Source organism: Pleurodeles waltl, chromosome 5 (genome assembly GCF_031143425.1).
Source record: "Pleurodeles waltl isolate 20211129_DDA chromosome 5, aPleWal1.hap1.20221129, whole genome shotgun sequence".
Lineage (NCBI taxonomy): Eukaryota > Metazoa > Chordata > Amphibia > Caudata > Salamandridae > Pleurodeles > Pleurodeles waltl.
Genome location: NC_090444.1, coordinates 858008686 through 858026781, shown reverse-complemented (window position 1 = coordinate 858026781; position 18096 = coordinate 858008686). Strand labels below are relative to the sequence as shown.

The following is an 18096-nucleotide window of genomic DNA, read 5'->3' as shown; positions in this document are numbered from 1 at the left end:
AAACATATCTTTTCAACACAGGTCTGTCAGTGGCAAAGTGTATGTTGCTGAATCTGGACCTCCTACTCTTGGGTGGCAACATCAATGTGATCTCTATATTGTGATCAACCCAAGAACCCCTTCTCAGGAGATGGTTGTGGAGGATTTGTCCGTTGATTATATTATTGAGGCTACATTTGATGTCTTCTCAGAAAATGTAGGGCCTCTAAAAGGTTATGTGCACAAAATTGTGCTGAAGGAAAATGCGGTCCCGGTGCAGCACACTTTTAAGAAGAGTTCTGGTCACGATGAGAAGTGAAGTAAAGCACCTAATTGAAGACATGGTTTCCAAGGGCATTATTGAGCCAGTGGAGAGCTCTGAGTGGATTTCGCCTGTGGTCATCACAAAAGACCTGATGGGAGCCTGAGGTTTTGTGTTGCTCTACGCAGTGTGAATCACAATATTGTGGTGGACACCTTTCCTCTACCGAATATCAACGAAATGTTGTTGTTAAAGGGGGGGGTGTTATTTTAGTAAACTTGAGTTGAAAAGTTCATACCATCAGATTGAATTGCATCAGGATTCAAAAAAATTCCCAGCTTTCATAACATCGGAGGGCACTTTTCAATTTAACCGAATGCCTTTTGGTTTATCATCAGCTGCCAGTGTGTTTCAGAGAATGATGTCATCTGTTTTCAAAGGGGTGGACAATGTCATTTTCTTCCAAGATGATATTCTTGTGTTTGGGGAAACTATTAAAAAACATAATGTTGCATTGAAACAAGTGTTTGATAGGCTTAAAATGGCAGGTTTGACTCTCAGGAGAGAAAAATGAAAATTCTTGGTGGAAGAGATTGAGTATTTGGGGCATGCTTTGTCTGAGGAAGGTGTGAGACCGAAAAGGGATTTATTAAGAGTCAACAGAGATGCTCCTCCACCAAGTAACAAGGACCATTTAAGATCATTTATGGGTCTGATAGAATATTATTCAAAATGTATTCAAAACTTTGCTGACAAAACTGATGATTTAAGAAAGTTACTTAAGAAAAACAATAGCTTTGTTTGGGGCGATGCACAAATGCTCTGTTTTAACACCATCAGAAAGACCTGTATATTGCTGAGGTTTTGGTACCATTTGATGTCAACTGTAAGTCTGTTATCACTATGGATGCAAGTGCTGTGGGGTTAGGTGGTGTGTTATCTCAGCATCATGTTGGAGGAGAAAGAGCAGTAGCATTTGCTTCGAGAACACTTACTCCTAGTGAAAGGAACTATTCGGTTATAGAGAGAAAAGCGTTGGCTGCTGCTTGGGCATTAGAATATTTTTGCACCTTTATTTGGAGTACAACAATTATTCTGCGCACTGATCATAAACCATTGATCAAGTTGTTGGCACCAGGTGGTGCTGGGAATGGCTCTGCAAGGCTAGCTAGGTTGGCCTCACGCTTGCAAGAGTACATGTATGTGGTGTAACATATTTCAGGCTGGCGGAATGTGCAGACGGATTGTTTATCTCGTTTGCCTGTTCAGGATATGCGCGAAATGGATTTGGAATGTGTGAGAGGTGGTGAAGTGATAGCAAGTGTTAAAGATGTGTGCAAGTGTTTGCGAGGTGCTATTTCAAGGGACAAATGGGTGTCAAGCTTGAGGGATGATGTTGCTTTAAGTGAAGTTGTTTGATTGGTGAAGTGTGGTGCGAAGAGAGAAAGTTGTGCGAGTTCAGCTGCGCATCCATATTTGAAGGTATTGGATGAATTGTCGGTGTGTGAAGTTGTGGTGCTGTTGAGAGGGGACAAGTTTATTCCCCCTTTGTGTTTGCGGTTAGATTTATTTAGGTTGACCCATGAAGGACATTTGGGCCAGACGTTAACTAAGAAGAGATTAAGTGAGAATTTTTGGTGGCCAGGAATGGATGGTGATGTGGAAGAATGGGTGGAGAAGTGCATCGTGTGTAAAAACAGTGAGAAGAGATTAAGGATTGGCAGTCAATCTTGTCGAAGTGTCATTGAGAATCCAGGTGTGGTGTGGCACAGTGTGTGTGTGTGTGTGGACTTCATAGGACCGTTGGCGCATTGAGTACTCCATTGAGGTTTGCCATGGTAATGGTGGATGTTCATTCCAAATGGTTGGTGGTGAAATTTATGAGGGAGATCACCACGAAGTCTACTATAAAGAGTTTTAGATACGATTTTTAGGGAAGAAGGATATCCGGGCAGGATCATCACGGATAATGGTAGTCAATTAGTATCGACAGAGATGAAAAATGTCTTGGATAGTTCTGTCATAAAGCATTCTCGCACGAGTCTGTATAATCCCGGGCCAGTGGCATTGTTGAGAGGGCTAATCGTTTGGTGAAGGGAGCAATTCAAAGGGCGTTGGTGAATGGTAAAAATGTGGACCCTGATTTGCTCTGGGCACACTGTTGATCCCACCTGGAGACTGGCTATTCCACTGCTAACTGGAATAGTAGTAGAAGGGGAACCTTTCTTGGGACAGGCCTTGTCTCCAGTTTGGTGTCCCTGCTGATTACAGCTACGATACCAGGCCTTTTTGGGATCAACATTTTTAGCCTTGTACCCAAATGAGGATTGTGAAGAGGCTTTGAACCCACCGTCCTGAGCAGGTTTTTTGGGGACGTGTAGAAGACTCTTTACTTTTTCCCTTGGATGTCTCAACACTCTTCCCCTGGGGAGTCTTTGTGACCCCTTTCTTTTGGTCACCCCCTGTGGAAGTCTTGGCCACCCTAGTCTTGACCCAGTGGTCTGCCTTCTTTCCCAATTCTTGGGGAGAAATTGGACCTAGGTCTACCAGATGCTGTGCAGTTTATCATTGAAACAATTACTTAAAAGGTGTTCCTTCATAAACAAATTATACAGCCCTTCATAATCATTTACACCACTGCCATTAATCCAACCATCCAGTGGTTTGACTGAGAAGTCAACAAAATCAACCCAGGTCTGGCTCGAGGATTTTTGAGCCCCCCTGAACCTAATCCTGTACTCCTCAGTTGAGAATCCAAAGCCCTCAATCAGGGTAGCTTTCATGAGGTCATAGGATTCTGCATCTTTTCCAGAGAGTGTGAGGAGTCTATCCCTACACTTTCCAGTGAACATTTCCCAAAGGAGAGCACCCCAGTGAGATTTGTTTACTTTTCTGGTTGCACACGCCCTCTCAATAGCTGTGAACCATTTGGTGATATCATCACCATCTTCATATTTTGTTATAATCCTTTTGGGGATTTTTAGCATGTCAGTATTCTCTCTGACCCTATTTAAGTTGCTGCCACGATTGATGGGAGCTAAATCCATCTCCTGTCTTTTCCTCTCTATGGCTAGGATCTGTCTCTCCAAAGCCAATCTTTTGGCCCTCCTGGCTAACAGGAGGTCATCTTCATTGAGGCTGCCCTCAATGCTTCCAGAGTTGCTGGACTCCCCTGTGGGAGAAGCAGCATCTCTGACTATCACTTGTGGAGTCAGGGTTTGAGGGACCCTGGTCTCCCTAACTAGGACAGGAGGAAGGGAGTTATCCTCCAGGTCTCTAGTTTCCCCCTCTGTTAAGTTGTTTTCAGAGGGGTGGTCTCTAGCAAACTCTGCCAAAAGCTCCTGGAGCTGTACTTTGGTAGGGTTTGATCCAGTTTTTATATTTTTTATTTTACAGAGAGTCCTTAACTCTGACATCCTAAGGTGCAGGTAAGGGGTGAGGTTGAGTTCCACCACCATCTCATCTGTACTAGATATTATTTCTCTAAAAGTTGGGATACTTTTTAAGAATCTAAAACTATCTCTAGAACTTAATCCAAACATTTACAAAACTTTTAAACTCTAAAAGAAATGCTAACAGGGACTAACACAAGGCCCTAGCAGGACTTTTAAAAATGTAGAAAAATAGCCAAAATTTCAAATATCAGTTTCTAATGACAATTTTTGGAATTTAGTTGTGTTATCAGGTATTGGCTGAGTAGTCCAGCAAATGCAAAGTCTTAGGTCGCACCGCTGCCACAAATGTAGGAAGTTGGCTCTGTATATACTATTTCAAAGAAAGAACTAGTGTGCACAGAGTCCAAGGGTTCCCCTTAGAGGTAAGATAGTGGCAAAAAGAGATAATTCTAATGTTCTATTTTGTGGTAGTGTGGTCGAGCAGTAGGCTTATCAGAGGGTAGTGTTAAGCATTTGTTGTACACACACACAGGCAATAAATGAGGAACACACACTCAAAGACTTACTCCAGGCCAATAGGTTTTTATATAGAAAAATATATTTTCTTAGTTTATTTTAAGAACCACAGGTTCTAGATTTACAAGTAAAGCTTCAAATGAAAGGTATTTCACCTAGGTACTCTGGGAACTTTTAATAATCACAATATCATGTAAAGTTTTTGTAAAAATGGCAATAAGCTATTTTAAAAATGGACACAGTGCGAAAATCAACAGTTCCTGGGGGAGGTAAGTAAAAGTTAGGTTTGCAGGTAAGTAAAACACTTACAAGTCTCAAATTTGGGTCCAAAGTAGCCCACCATTGGGGGTTCAAGGCAACCCCAAAGTTACCACACCAGCAGCTCAGGGCCGGTCAGGTGCAGAGGTCAAAGAGGTGCCCAAAACACATAGGCTTCAATGGAGAACAGGGGTGCCCTGGTTTGAGTCTGCCAGCAGGTAAGTACCCGCGTCCTCAGGGAGCAGACCAGGGGGGTTTTGTAGGGCACCGGGGGGGACACAAGAAGGCACAGAAAGTACACCCTCAGTGGCACAGGGGCGGCCGGGTGCAGTGTGCAAACAGGCGTCAGGTTTTAGATAGGAAGTAATGGAGGGACCCAGGGGTCACTTCAGCGATTCAGGCAGGCACAGGGGGTGGCTCCTCGGGGTAGCCACTACCTGGGCTAGGCAGAGGGTCGCCTGGGGGTCGCTCCTGCACTGGAGTTAGGTTCCTTCAGGTCCTTGGGGCTGCGGGTGCAGTGTTGGTTCCAGGCATCGGGGCCCTTGTTACAGGCAGTCGCGGTCAGGGGGAGCCTCTGGATTTCCTCTGCAGGCGTCGCTGTGGGGGCTCAGGGTGTCGTCTCTGGCTACTCACAGGCTTGCAGTCGCCGGGGAGTCCTCCCTGAAGTGTTGGTTTTCTGCAGGTCGAGCCGGGGGCGTCGGGTACAGAGTGGAAAGTCTCACGCTTCCGGCGGGAAACGTGAAGTCTTTAAAGTTGTTCCTTTGTTGCAAGAAAGTTGCAGGTTGTTGAACAGGGCCGCTGTTCATGGGAGTTTCTTGGTCCTTGGTTGCAGGGTAGTCCTCTGAGGCTTCAGAGGTCGCTGGTCCCTGTTGGATGCGTTGCTGTTGCAGTTTTCTTTGAAGTAGAGAGACAGGCCGGTAGGGCTGGGGCCAAAGCAGTTGTCGTCTCTGTCTTCTCTGCAGGGCTTCAGGTCAGCAGTCCTTCTTCTTGTTCAGGTTGCAGGAATCTAGTTTCCTAGGTTCTGGGGAGCCCCTAAATACTGAATTTAGGGGTGTGTTTAGGTCTGGGAGGCCAGTAGCCAATGGCTACTGTCCTGGAAGGTGGCCACAATCTCTTTGTGCCACCTCCCTGTGGGGTGGGGGGCACATCCCTAATTCTATTGGGGGAATCCTCCACTCACAAGATGGAGGATTTCTAAAAGTAAGGGTCACCTCAACTCAGGACACCTTAGGGGATGTCCTGACTGGTGGGTGATTCCTCCTTGTTTTTCTAATTATCTCCTCCAGCCTTGCCGCCAAAAGTGGGGGCAGTGGCCGGAGGGGCGGGCATCTCCACTAGCTGGGATGCCCTGTGGCGCTGTAACAAAAGGGGTGAGCCTTTGAGGCTCACCGCCAGGTGTTACAGTTCCTGTAGGGGGAGGTGAGAAGCAACTCCACCCAGTACAGGCTTTGTTCCTGGCCACAGAGTGACAAAGGCACTCTCCCCATGTGGCCAGCAACATGTCTGGTGTGTGGCAGGCTGGCAAAAACTAGTCAGCCTACACTGGAAGTCGTGTATGTTTTCAGGGGGCATCTCTAAGATGCCCTCTGGGTGTGTTTTACAATAAATGCACACCGGCATCAGTGTGCATTTATTGTGCTGAAAAGTTTGATACCAAACTTCCCAGTTTTCAGTGTAGCCATTATGGAACTGTGGAGTTCGTGTTTAACAAATTCCCAGACCATATACACTTAAGCCTACCCTGCACTTACAATGTCTAAGGTTTTGCTTAGACACTGTAGGGGCATAGTGCTCATGCACCTATGCCCTCACCTGTGGTATAGTGCACCCTGCCTTAGGGCTGTAAGGCCTGCTAGAGGGGTGACCTACCTATGCCACAGGCAGTGTGAGGTTGGCGTGACACTCTGAGGGGAGTGCCATGCCGACTTAGTCATTTTCTCCCCACCAGCACACTCAAGCTGTGAGGCAGTGTGCATGTGCTCAGCGAGGGGTCCCTAGGGTGGCATAAGTCATGCTGCAGCCCTTGGAGACCTTCCCTGGCATCAGGGCCCTTGGTACCGGGGTACCAGTTACAAGGGACTTACCTGAGTTCCAGGGTTGTGCCAGTTGTAGAGACAAAGGTACAGTTTAGGGAAAGAATACTGGGTCCTGGTTAGCAGGGTCCCAGCACACTTTCAAGTCATAACTTAGCATCAGCAAAGGCAAAATGTCAGGGGGTAACCATGCCAAGGACGCATTTCCTTACAATGGTGTATGACATGGTTTGGGCTCATCGTACTACAAGAAATACTGTCACAGGGGAGGTTCCTTTTGAGCTGATAAGAGGGGGAAGGCAGGAACAAGGCTGCTACCGGAGTGGATGAGAATTTTGTTGGATAACTGTTCAGTTTGGGGGCAGTTGGGTGCTAGGAATAGTAAGGTTGAAAAGGAGCTGGAGGAAAGAAGGAGTGAAACTTCTTGTTTGCGAGGTGACAACAGGATTTTTAAAGGTGATTGGGTGAAAATTAAGGTCAGAGCAGGTAGGTGGAGGAATTTTCGGGGACCATTCAAAGTGAGAGAGGTGCATTTTTTTTTTGTGATACTGGAGAATGGAAAAAAGTCGAATTTGAGGAAGGTGGCTAAGTGTGGTGGTGCTGTTGCTGTTCGGATTGATGAGAAGTGTGGTGGTGCAGGTGCCAAGAGTTGTAATGAGGAAGTGGGTTGCAGTAGTTACATGTTGATGGATGATGAGTCTTTGATCCATAATAGTGGTATTAGGGTTGCTGCTGAGACCAATAGAGGAGTGGATGCAAGAGTTGATGGGGGGTTCACACAGTTTAGGATAACTCAGTGGAATCACAGAACTCCTGCATATTTGAAAGACTTTGGGCCTGATTACAACTTCGGCGGAGAGGGTTAATCTGTCCCAAATGTGACGGATATTCCGCCCGCCCTATTATGAATTCCATTGGATATAATGGACTTGTAATTCAGTGGGCGGGATATCCGTCACATTTAGGACGGATTAACCCTCTCCGCCGAAGTTGTAATCAGGCCCTTTGTGATGTGATATGGTTGTATATTTTGTTTTTTTCCAGTTTTTTGTTGTTTTTGTTTTAAAAGAGGAAAGATGTGTTGTAATGTAATCAGCATGGAATTCTTGGAATACGGTGAGCATTGGAACGGGCGGCTGCTGTGGCGTTCTGGAAAAAGTCAGTTACCCGACTGGCTGGTGAAGGAAAGCCACGTAGCCATTTCTTGGTGATTAAAACTACTTATTTTAATGAAGTATCTTGAAGTTTATTTGAGGTACAATTAATAGCAAATTTTGTTTCATATTTAATTTCAATCCCTACTTTTATGAAATAGACAGCTGCCATGACTTATCTGAAAGAGACTTCTAGTTGCAGATTCCTTACCTTAAAATTTCCTCCAGGCTTCAAACTGGATCCGGAGATTTTTCTTCGAGCAATACCCTTGCGCGTCGGTAGGTGGCGTTGGTCGACTCCGCAGACGTCGTGGTCACCGTGATGACGTCTGGAGTAGTACATAGACGCCGCCCTCGCACAGTGACGTCAGTTCTTTTCTTCATGCCCTTTGATGGCACCTGTCTCTTCGGAGACAAAGAGGACTCGGCCTTGGAGAGGTTCAAGGATTCCCGGGCTACGGCTCGGTCCCTTGGCCTTTCTTCCGCCACACGCCGCCCACAGTCCACTTTTTGTCTCTTTCGTGGCCAATGCAAGGGGCGCCCTGTTGCGTCCTCAACAAATGCGTACAACAAATGCTTAACACTACCCTCTGATAAGCCTACTGCTTGACCACACTACCACAAAATAGAGCATTAGAATGATCTCTTTTTGCCACTATCTTACCTCTAAGGGGAACCCTTGGACTCTGTGCATGCTATTTCTTACTTTGAAATAGTACATACAGAGCCAACTTCTTACACTTGGTTAGATCTGTTCACCTCTGCAGAGAATGTGCAATGTCAGCTATTTTGTGCGTTGGAGTTTCCAATGCGGCACTCACTCGGAGACGCTTTTCGTCTCGAGTGGAACTCTGGCCTCCTTTACGCCTTCCCTCCTATCCCTCTTCTGCCCAGAGTTCTCAAGAAAATCGAGTACCACCGGGCCCACGTTATCTTGGTGGTTCTGGAATGGGCTCGAAGAGTGTGGTATCCATAGCTATTGAGCATGCCCATCGATCCTCCACTCAGACTGCCTCTTTGGTGGATCTTCTGTCGCAGCAGCAGGGGACAGTCCTCCACCTGAACCTGTCCAACCTCCGCCTTTATGTGTGGAGATTGAGCGGCAACAGTTGACGGCATTTGCCCCTCCACCCGAAGTCTGCAATGTTATCTTGGCAGCCATGCGTCCATCGACGAAAACTGTATATGCCTGTCGTTGGAATAAATTTGTGGCATGGTGCGCCAACAAATCTGTTGACCCCCTTTCTGCTCCTCTTTCAGAGGTTCTTCTATTCATTCTTTCTTTAGCCCAGCAGGGCTCTGCATTGGGCACCCTTAAAGGGTATCTGTCTGCCATTTCTGCCTTTCTTAGTCTTTCTGATCAGCCCTTACTCTTTAAATCTCCTCTTGTGAGTAGGTTCTTGAAGGGGCTCACCCACTTATTTCCTCCCACTCCCTTCATCGTGCCTCAGTGGGATCTTAATCTTGTACTTACTTACTTGATGTGTCCCTACTTTGAGCCAATGCATAATTGTCCCTTATGGCTCCTCACATTCAAGACTGTTTTTCTCATCCCCATCACTTCTGCCCGCAGGGTGAGTGTGCTTCAGGCCCTTTCTTCAAAGCCTCCATATTTGTCTGTGCACCACGACAAAGTGGTGTTACGCACTAGGGCTTCCTTCCTTCCTAAGGTGGTTACACCATTTCATGTAGGCCAGTCCATCACTTTGCCTACCTTCTACGCACCCCCACATCCTTCCCATGAGGAGGAGAGACTCCACCGTCTGGACCCAAAAAGAGCGTTGGCGTTCTATCTCAATCGTACTAAAGACTTCCGGGTGGACGATCAACTCTTTGTTGGCTATGTGGGTTCGAAGAAAGGGAAGACGGTGCAGAAGCGTACCATTTCTCGATGGGTGTTTCTTTGCATCAAAATGTGCTACGCTTTGGCAAAAAAGCAACCTCCTGACGGCTTGCGGGCTCATTCTACCAGGGCCACTGCTGCATCCACGGCGTTAGCAAGCAGAGTTCCAGTCCTGGATATCTGTCAGGCAGCTACGTGGGCGTCCCTGCACACGTTTGCTATGCATTACTGCTTGGATGGTCAGGTACATCGGGACGGCTACCTTGGTTGTTCGGTCCTGCAGGACTTTCTAGTATGATCTTAGTTCGCAGCCCTCCACCGAGGATGACATTTCTTGTGTATCTGTTCTAAGGTAAGGAATCTGCAACTAGAAGTCTCTATCAGATGTACAAGTTCCTTACCTTCGGTAACCAAATATCTGGTAGAGACATATTCTAGTTGCAGATTCCTTACTGCCCACCCATCCTCCCGGCTTGCGAACTGATTTCCAGGGACAGGGATTCCCCCCCTCTCAGGTCCTTAGCTCTGGAACACCAAACTCAGTGTTCTTAGCGGCTCTGCGCTCTGGCGTGGAAAGTCGTTAAAGGAAACTGACATCACTGCGCGAGGGCGGCGTCTATGTACTACTCCTGACGTCATCACAGCGACCACGACGCCTACGACATCTGCAGAGTCGACCGACGCCAGCTACCGACGTGCAAGAGTATTGCTCGAAAAAAAATCTCCAGATCCATTCTGACGCCTGGGGGAAATTCTAAAGTAAGGAATCTGCAACTAGAATATGTCTCTTCCCGATAGTTCTTTACCGAAGGTAAGTAACTTGTACTTTAAGTCCAGAAGAAGTTCACTGACACATTACACATTGACACCACTTTGTCACGCCATTAAGACCCATGTTTAAAGGATCTTCCTTTTTGTTGGCCTAAAAACTCCGCCCTGCATCATACGATAATATGTAAATCAGTAGAAACTTTCAGGTTTCATGTACATACATTGTCCTACAGAATAAGCTGTACTTTGACAAGGAGTTTGAAAAGAAAGTAGTAAGCTGTGTGCTCTCGCAGGCCACATGTTTGGGAGAGAGGCCAGCAGCCTGACCCCTGTCTACACCTGTCTTTGAGATCCATCTGAGTTTTACATATTTCCCTCTCGCTCCTGGCTCTGCCTGTCCATTATCCAAAACAAGCATGCCACTGGTTTCTTGTAGTCGACAATCACAATAAGGGACACTAAACCGAAAATACGTGTCAGTTGCTAACCAGAAGCTTTGCATACGAGATATCCTTTACTAAAAGCCTGTCTGTTTTAGCTAGTGACCACATGAAAACGTACTATTGCAGTGGATGGAAAATATTGATCATAAATCAGTAGAAGGCTTTGGGCGTTTGCATAACTATATATTATTAAAAACCTGGCAATTGAGTGTCTATTTACAATCTTTGTGTCAGTGGAGGATCAGCCATTTTGTATTTCTTTCAGGAGCACAGAGATGGCGACCTTACATCAATTCCCAAGAACGTTTGCATGTCCTATGTAAAAATCATTGAGGAAGTGCTTGGCTGCCCCCCTGATCTGGAGCTTCTGAAACTGATTTTCAATTTTCTTTTGGCAATTCATCCTCCCACTAATACATATGTTTGTCACAATCCCACCAATTTCTTCTGCTCCCTGCATGCAGGTATTTTGTCTTTTTATTCAAGATGTTGTAGTGCTTTTTAATTGGTTCAAGATATGTGTTGATGATTTCTGCATATTTGCGACATGTTTTTCATTGTAATTGAATGGTGTTTATTCCCTTTTCAGTCGTTTATTTAGGACTAAGTAGTTTTCATTTTTGGTATTTGCATCAGCCGTGTTTAGCACTCGAATCCTTGTCCACCTAAGGAATACCGTGGCTTCCTAAATTTTAAGCGTAATACACCTCATTCGTCATTAGTGATTGCAACATTTGAAATCTTCCTTTGCTATCGGACTCAGGCTTGCCTGATTACCAACTGGCGTAGTTGATATTAGCTATGATCGAGCATCGTTTTAACACTGCCTATCTTGTTATTTCAGAAGTGAAAACATATTTTATTAGGCTCTTATATGCCTCCCTCTTTTATTGAAATATATCTCCGTTTTGGTAATCTGTTTTAATGTTGTCACTTAAAACTGCACTTATAAAGCTGAGATTCGTTTCTTAGTAGTCGATTTTGTTATTTTTGACATGTACAAATATTAATACTTTTTAAGCAGAAGTTCATAGCATTTTGGAGCTTCTCATGTGCTGCCGTCAGTGTCCTATATTAGTTCATCCGCATGTTTTTTTACCAATCACAGAAAAGTTCACCATCACTGATGGGCTCATCTTCATTTGTTATGCGGTGGCCAGTACATCCTATAAACTGTTAAAAAATGTGTTGCATGCTGGAGGCTTAGCAAGTTCTAAAGAAACTTAGTTGATACTTGCTATAAATATAACCATTTCTGCATCAGCAAACGGTCCTAGATCTTTTACTGTTGGGACACTCTTGCTCCCCTTTAGCCTGCCAATGCACTTCACTTCAGTAAGTGGGGTATCATAGCAACTGCTGGGACCAAGAAGAGCCCCATCTGCGGCTCTGAAGAGTGTATGTTTTGTCTCTAGTTCACCAACAATTTTAAAGGTTAAGAAAACAGTACAGAAAATCCCAAACTAATTTAGAAAAATAGTGACTAATTTAATGGGCAAGCATACACCAAGATGATTAAATTTGAATAAGGGGAGGCAGAGATATGAATTTCAAATTTTTGTAATGCAAAGTGTGCAGAGAAGAAAAGCGCCATTGAAAAACATCAGTTTGTGGTTGACTAGGAGCTAGAATACACTAGGGTGGTAATTGCAGTTAGTTTTAAGTTAGCACTTAGTCTTTGAAATGTAAGTCAAAATCCTTCAGCGGAACAAAATCCAAGAGTGAGGCCCACCGAGGTGCTCTTTAAGTGGGATACATCATTGTTGATCTCCGACTTATTCAGTTGGTTTTGGTGCCAAAAGCTCAAGAGTGAAACAAAGCTGGATTTTGCAGCTGTCAAGGTGACTTCATCACTTGGAAGAATTTGCTTGCTTGTCCCGGTCCAAGGTTTGCCATTCGGTCTTAGTAATTTTTTTGGTTCTCAGAATTCTCTAGGAAGGCAAAACTGAAGATGCAGCCATGCAAGGTTCCGCAAGGCTGGATGCCTCCTCAGCTGAAACAGTTTTCAGTGCAGCGAAAAGCTCTGGATGGGATGGACCTGGGTTTCTTGCCCATGTTGCATTGTCCTCCCTGGGCATACTTCCTCGCCAAATTGTCTATGAGGGCTCTGGGAATGAATCGGAGGAGATCCCGCAAGTCCCATTTGGGATTAGCAAGCCAAAAGAATTTGTAATGCTGTCCTATATCCCTCTCAGATGGTTAATTCCTGCTAAGTGACCATTTGTTGACAACACATATGTCTTTCTGGGACTAGATGCCAATATATTATCCTCTGGTAGACAGATTAAAGTCTAGCCAGGAACATTCCTTGGCATCTGGACGTCCTATGAGTGACATAACTGATTTTAAACAAGCGCTGGCTTAAGCAGCCCAAAGTACATTTTTATAAAGTTACTTTTTTTTTTTACTGAAGGTATCAAAAACCTGATATCAGCATTAAATCAGATTTCGAAAACTTGAAAATAACAGAATTATTTTTCTAGCATCTTCTGAAGCAGGGTTGTCAAATAAATATTTTATACACATGTAGACCGTTCAATGAAAATGTTGTCTCAACCTGGTTTGCTAATAACTTTGGCCCTGTCACAAAACCTAAAAAAAAAAAAAAAAAAGTTCATTCACCTCAGCTAGCTCCTTCCTGGAAAGTTTTGGGGTGATCCATCAAGGGGGTGGGAGGTCCCAAAACACAAAATTCCCATGCATTTTATATAGTCTTATTTAAGATGAGCTACAGCAAAAACTGCTGAATGGAATTACACCAAACTCAACAGGAACCTAGATCTTGGTCCGTGGATAGTGCTTTTTGTGATTTGGTGTAAATCCGTTCAGTAATTTTTGAGAAATTAAGGGTAAAAAATAATTGTATATTTTGGCATTTGGGCTTGGAAGATTCTCCAAGGCTCTCCTAGGAGCACCAATTTAAAAATAGAGTGTGCTGATTGGCACAGGAAACTTTATTTCCCTTGGGCCATTTCGCTCCCACCGGAGTCAGACGCCTGTGGGAGGGAGCGTTCTGATTGGTTACCAGCAACATAAGAAAAATGTTGGTGGCAGCCGTTACAGGACTCAGGGACTTAGTCCCCTGTCCTTTTGTCTGCAGGGTAGGGATACCCTGACTCCCTAGGCCCCATGGCGGTACCCAGAGGAACCCACAGCCCACCTAGGGCCAAAAATGACAAATATGCAGCAAACCCACAAGACTTTTGCTGGATTGAAAAAACAAAAACAAAATCCAAAATGGTGGCCGGGCTGCATTTATTTATTACATAGCTCTGGAGTGCCTACACCTAGGCCTATATTTATAAGGGGGAGCGGGGCTGCCTGACCCCACACCTTTCGCGCCTCCTTCCAGAGGCACTGGGGAGCTCATTCTCAGGGCCAAAAAACATTTTTATTGGGGAGGGCAAGCGCAACCCGCCTCCCTGAGCCATTAGAGGTCCCAGTGAGCCCCCACTCCAGGACTGATCTTATTATTTATGGGAAGAGAGGTCCCAGGGAGCACATCCCCCAAGGTTGACCTTGATTTTTAAAGGCAGGGGAGTTGAACAACACTCCTTCCTGAGTCTCGAAAGGCCCCGGGAGCCCGACCTCTGGCCGAAAATTCACAAAATGGTGGGTGGGGCCATGCAGTCCCTCTCTCCAACCTTGAAAACTCCCCGGGGAGGCCACCCCCAGGACTGATTCCTTTAAGAGAGTGGGGGCTGTCCAGTCCCCTCCTTGAGCCATTAATAGTTCTGGGGAGCCTACCGCCGGGGGCTGTCTCAGCTACGTCCCAATAGCCCAGCCCTGGGACAGAGCAATTTCCCTGTCCACAGTGGTGCAGGCAGGGAAACATGTGTTTGCTCTCACTTTGCGGGAGCATTTTTAAATCTCCCACTTAACAGAACCAAACACCGAGTCCTCTACCATCTGGCAGGAGCTTCAAAAATGCTCCCACCCAATAGGAGTGGACTTTAGTTCTGTTTCCCTGCCCATGGTGATGCAGAGGATTCCCTTAAGAGGACCTATCTTGGACACATTAGCATGTACAGCCTTTTCGCCATACAGCGAGTCTGGGACATTCAGGTTATGATCCTGAAGTTTCAGACTCAAACCTGAGTCTTGTTGAGCATGGTACTGAGTCTTATTGTGCTTCTGGCCTTGTGCATCCTACTGGTCCCTGGTGCCAGGTGGCACATATAGGCCTTGGAGTGGAAACTTTATTTTCAGTGCTCATAGCAATGGAGCTGTCTGTTAGATAACACCTGCATCTCAGAGGAGACAGCTATGGACCTTCGGTGGTGGAAGATGGACTCCAACCTGTGTTGCAGCAGGCCTCTCTCCTTACCTCATCCAAAACTCACAGTAATTATGGCTACGTTGGTTGGGGAGGTTCAGTGGGAAAGATGGAGATCAAGGGTCTCTGGTCTCAAGTGGAGAAGCAGTTTCACATCAACCTCCTGTAGCTATGCACCTTTCGGTTGGTCTTGAAAGCTTTTCTGCTGCCCATCAAGGTTTGGACAATGCAGCTGCTCTGGAAGTTTTTACAAAAGTGCTCCCCTGCACCTCGAGGTGGCACAGTGCATCTCAATGTTGGGATAGTTGTGCTCTGGAAGTGACAGAGTGGAGCCCATGCACATTGACGTCAGTTACTTTCTTTACACACTTTTGAATGTGGATTTGGAGCACTGCTCCCTTTTTTGTCAGCTGAAATATGATTTATCATTGTTTTCCCAGCGAACACAGCAGGGTTTAAACAATACCGTGGCTGCCGCAAACAGATATAGGTGATGGATCCACAGGAGGTATACCGTTAATGTTTGGGCTCAGGGCACAACTTCACCATGCAAAGTATGTGCACTTATGCACTCCAAGGCCACCCAGGATGGTGAAACAAAGCTATATGTAATCAAAATTAGAAAGAAGTCACAGACCTCGTGTAAGTCTAGCTTTAGGTCGAGGGCCCCGACCAGGGGAGGCTCCTCTGTAAAAGCAAAGGAGCATCTCCTCCCTGCTCAGAGTTGGGCAGTGTTGAATAGAACAATTTTAATATAATTTTATTTATCACTGTCTTTTTGCCAGTCAAGTAATCAAGAGTGTGCAGGGGTCATGGTAGGGAGGAGTGGTGGGCACTGTAAAGTGCGCATGTCGGTCTGGCTGGCCGTCTTAGAACGGCCAAACTGACATGTACACTTACATTTTTCCATCCCAGCTTTGTTGCACAGCCGGGTGGAGAAATGGCTCAGGCTCCCTGTGTCTGAGCGAGCGTCAGACCCGCACACTTAGGCCAATCCTGGCACTGCTGTCATGCTTGGTAAAGCATGAGACCAGCGTCTGGATTGGGAGCCTGTGCATTGTGCCCCATTGACTGCCGAGAGGCTGGAAGCACTGAGGCATCCTGTGCTGGGACCAAAGTGGCAGATATTATTTTTATTTTTAATAAAAATAATCGGATTTGGTGAGTTACACTACTTTACACTGGCTCAGCGGCTAGGGTCAGGACAGGCTCAACAATATCCACCACATACAATGTATTTCGAGGAACCAGAAAGGACTGCCCACTGTCACCCTTGTTCTTCTTCCCTGGCTATAGAACCATCAGCAGAACTGCTTCGGAGGGAGTGTGGGGGCAGCAGCATTAAGTTTGACAGCCAAGAAAATATTCTCGCTTCATGCAGATGACCTCCTTCTATATTTAGCAGACAGTCCCAGGGGAACGCAGGATGTGATCAATCGCCTTGAGGAATTTGGGAAACTGTCTGACATATGCCTCAACCAAACTAAAACCTGTATGTTCCTTTGCGTGGAAGGAACCTCTTGTTAGCCAGATAACCCCTTGGGGCTTTGATGGTCACCCACCTCCTGTAAGCATCTAGGTATCCAACTATACTACAGCCTGGGGGATCTATGGGGAGGGAATCTAGGGGGAGCAGATCACTCCCTTAGGGCGTGTGTCACCTTTTGGAGATCTCTACGACTGTCTTTGATGGCAAAAATCATGAAAGCCAGAGACAGCAAGCTAGTGATTGGGAAAAGAGAGAGGTCAGTGGCTCCCACAGGACCTATTGGGAGGAGAGACTTCTTTACAGTGAGGCTAGAGACCCTAAACCTGGTACCACTATGAGAGTGGTAGTGTCTCAGCAGTTTAGGGAATTTCTCCTCACTTTGGCCTATGACATCCCCCTAGCTAGGCATCTTGATCACTTTAAAACTTGGAGTAGGTCGGTGAGCCACTTCTACTGGCCAGGTATGTCCCAGAAGGTGAAGAAGTTTTGTAACTCCTATGCCACCTGCCAGGCCAGTGGCAAGACAGGTGGCCACTCAAAGGTCCCTTTAATTCCACTACTGGTGGTTGGGGTTCCATTTGAAAGGATAGGGATTGACATTGTCAGTCCCCTTAACCCCCCTACTGCATCAGGAAACAGATCTATACTGGTTGTAGTAGATCATGCAACCAGGTATCCTGAAGAAATTCTCCTGAGGACTGCTACTACCCCTGCAGAGCTAGGGCCCTCATTGATATCTTTACCAGAGTGGGCTTTCCAAAGAAGGTTGTGTAAGACAGAGGTAGAAATGTCTGGTTACCTGAAACATGTGGGCTGAATCTGGAGTGACCTATAAGTTCACCACCCCATTTCACCCACAGTCCAATGGACTTGTTGAAAGGTTCAACAAGAGATTGAAAGGTGTAAATGGTAGACTCCCTTTAAAACTCAGAAGGAGATAGAATGCCTTACTTCCAGGCCAGCATTTCACTTACAGGGACATGCTACAGAAGGGGGTAGGGTTCCCCCCTTTGAGCTTCTGTTTGGGCATCCTGGGAGGGGACCATTATGTCTTTTGAAGGAAGAATGGGAGAGGCCTCACAAAGAACCTAACAAGATATTGTGGACTGTGTGCTTGGCCTTTGCTCTCGAATGGCTGAGTACATGGAAAAAGCATCCAAAAAGTGTGAGGCCAGCCAAGAGCTCTAAAAGCTCTGGGTTGACCAAAAGTCTTCACTGATGGAGTTCAAATCAGGGCAAAAGGTGTGGGTTTTGGAGCCTGTGGCTCCTAGGGCTCTCTGGGACAAATGGAGTGGGCCCTACCCTGTCCTAGAAAGAAAATGGGAACTCACCTACCTGGTGGACTTTTGCTCTCTCGGGAACCCCAAGTGGGTCATCTATGTCAATCGCCTTAAACCCTATCATGACAGGGCTGTGAGATGACCATGCTCATGGTCACTGATCAGGATCAGACGGCAGAGTGTGAACCTCTCCCTGGCCTCCTCTCCAACAAACCTCATGAGGGCTGTAGGAAGCTGATCTGGTTTGTAGTGGGTACCTTGGGTACTTACACCCTATACCAGGTCCAGTTAGTGAAGTAGTAGTGTTCTAGCAGCTTAGGCTGATAGATGTAGCTATAGCAGAGCAGCTTAGGCTGAACTAGGAGACATGCAAAGCTCCTGCAATACCACTTATACA

The 18096-nt window shown here is 46.0% G+C and overlaps 1 protein-coding gene across 1 annotated transcript in view; it reads left to right on the top strand.

Moving 5' to 3' along the window:
* The window catches only part of LYST (lysosomal trafficking regulator), a 2674875-nt gene that overhangs the window by 1141871 nt on the left and 1514908 nt on the right, over positions 1–18096 (top strand). The window contains 1 exon segment of the mRNA XM_069234946.1: positions 10920–11118. Coding sequence (XP_069091047.1) covers positions 10920–11118 — 199 coding nt within the window.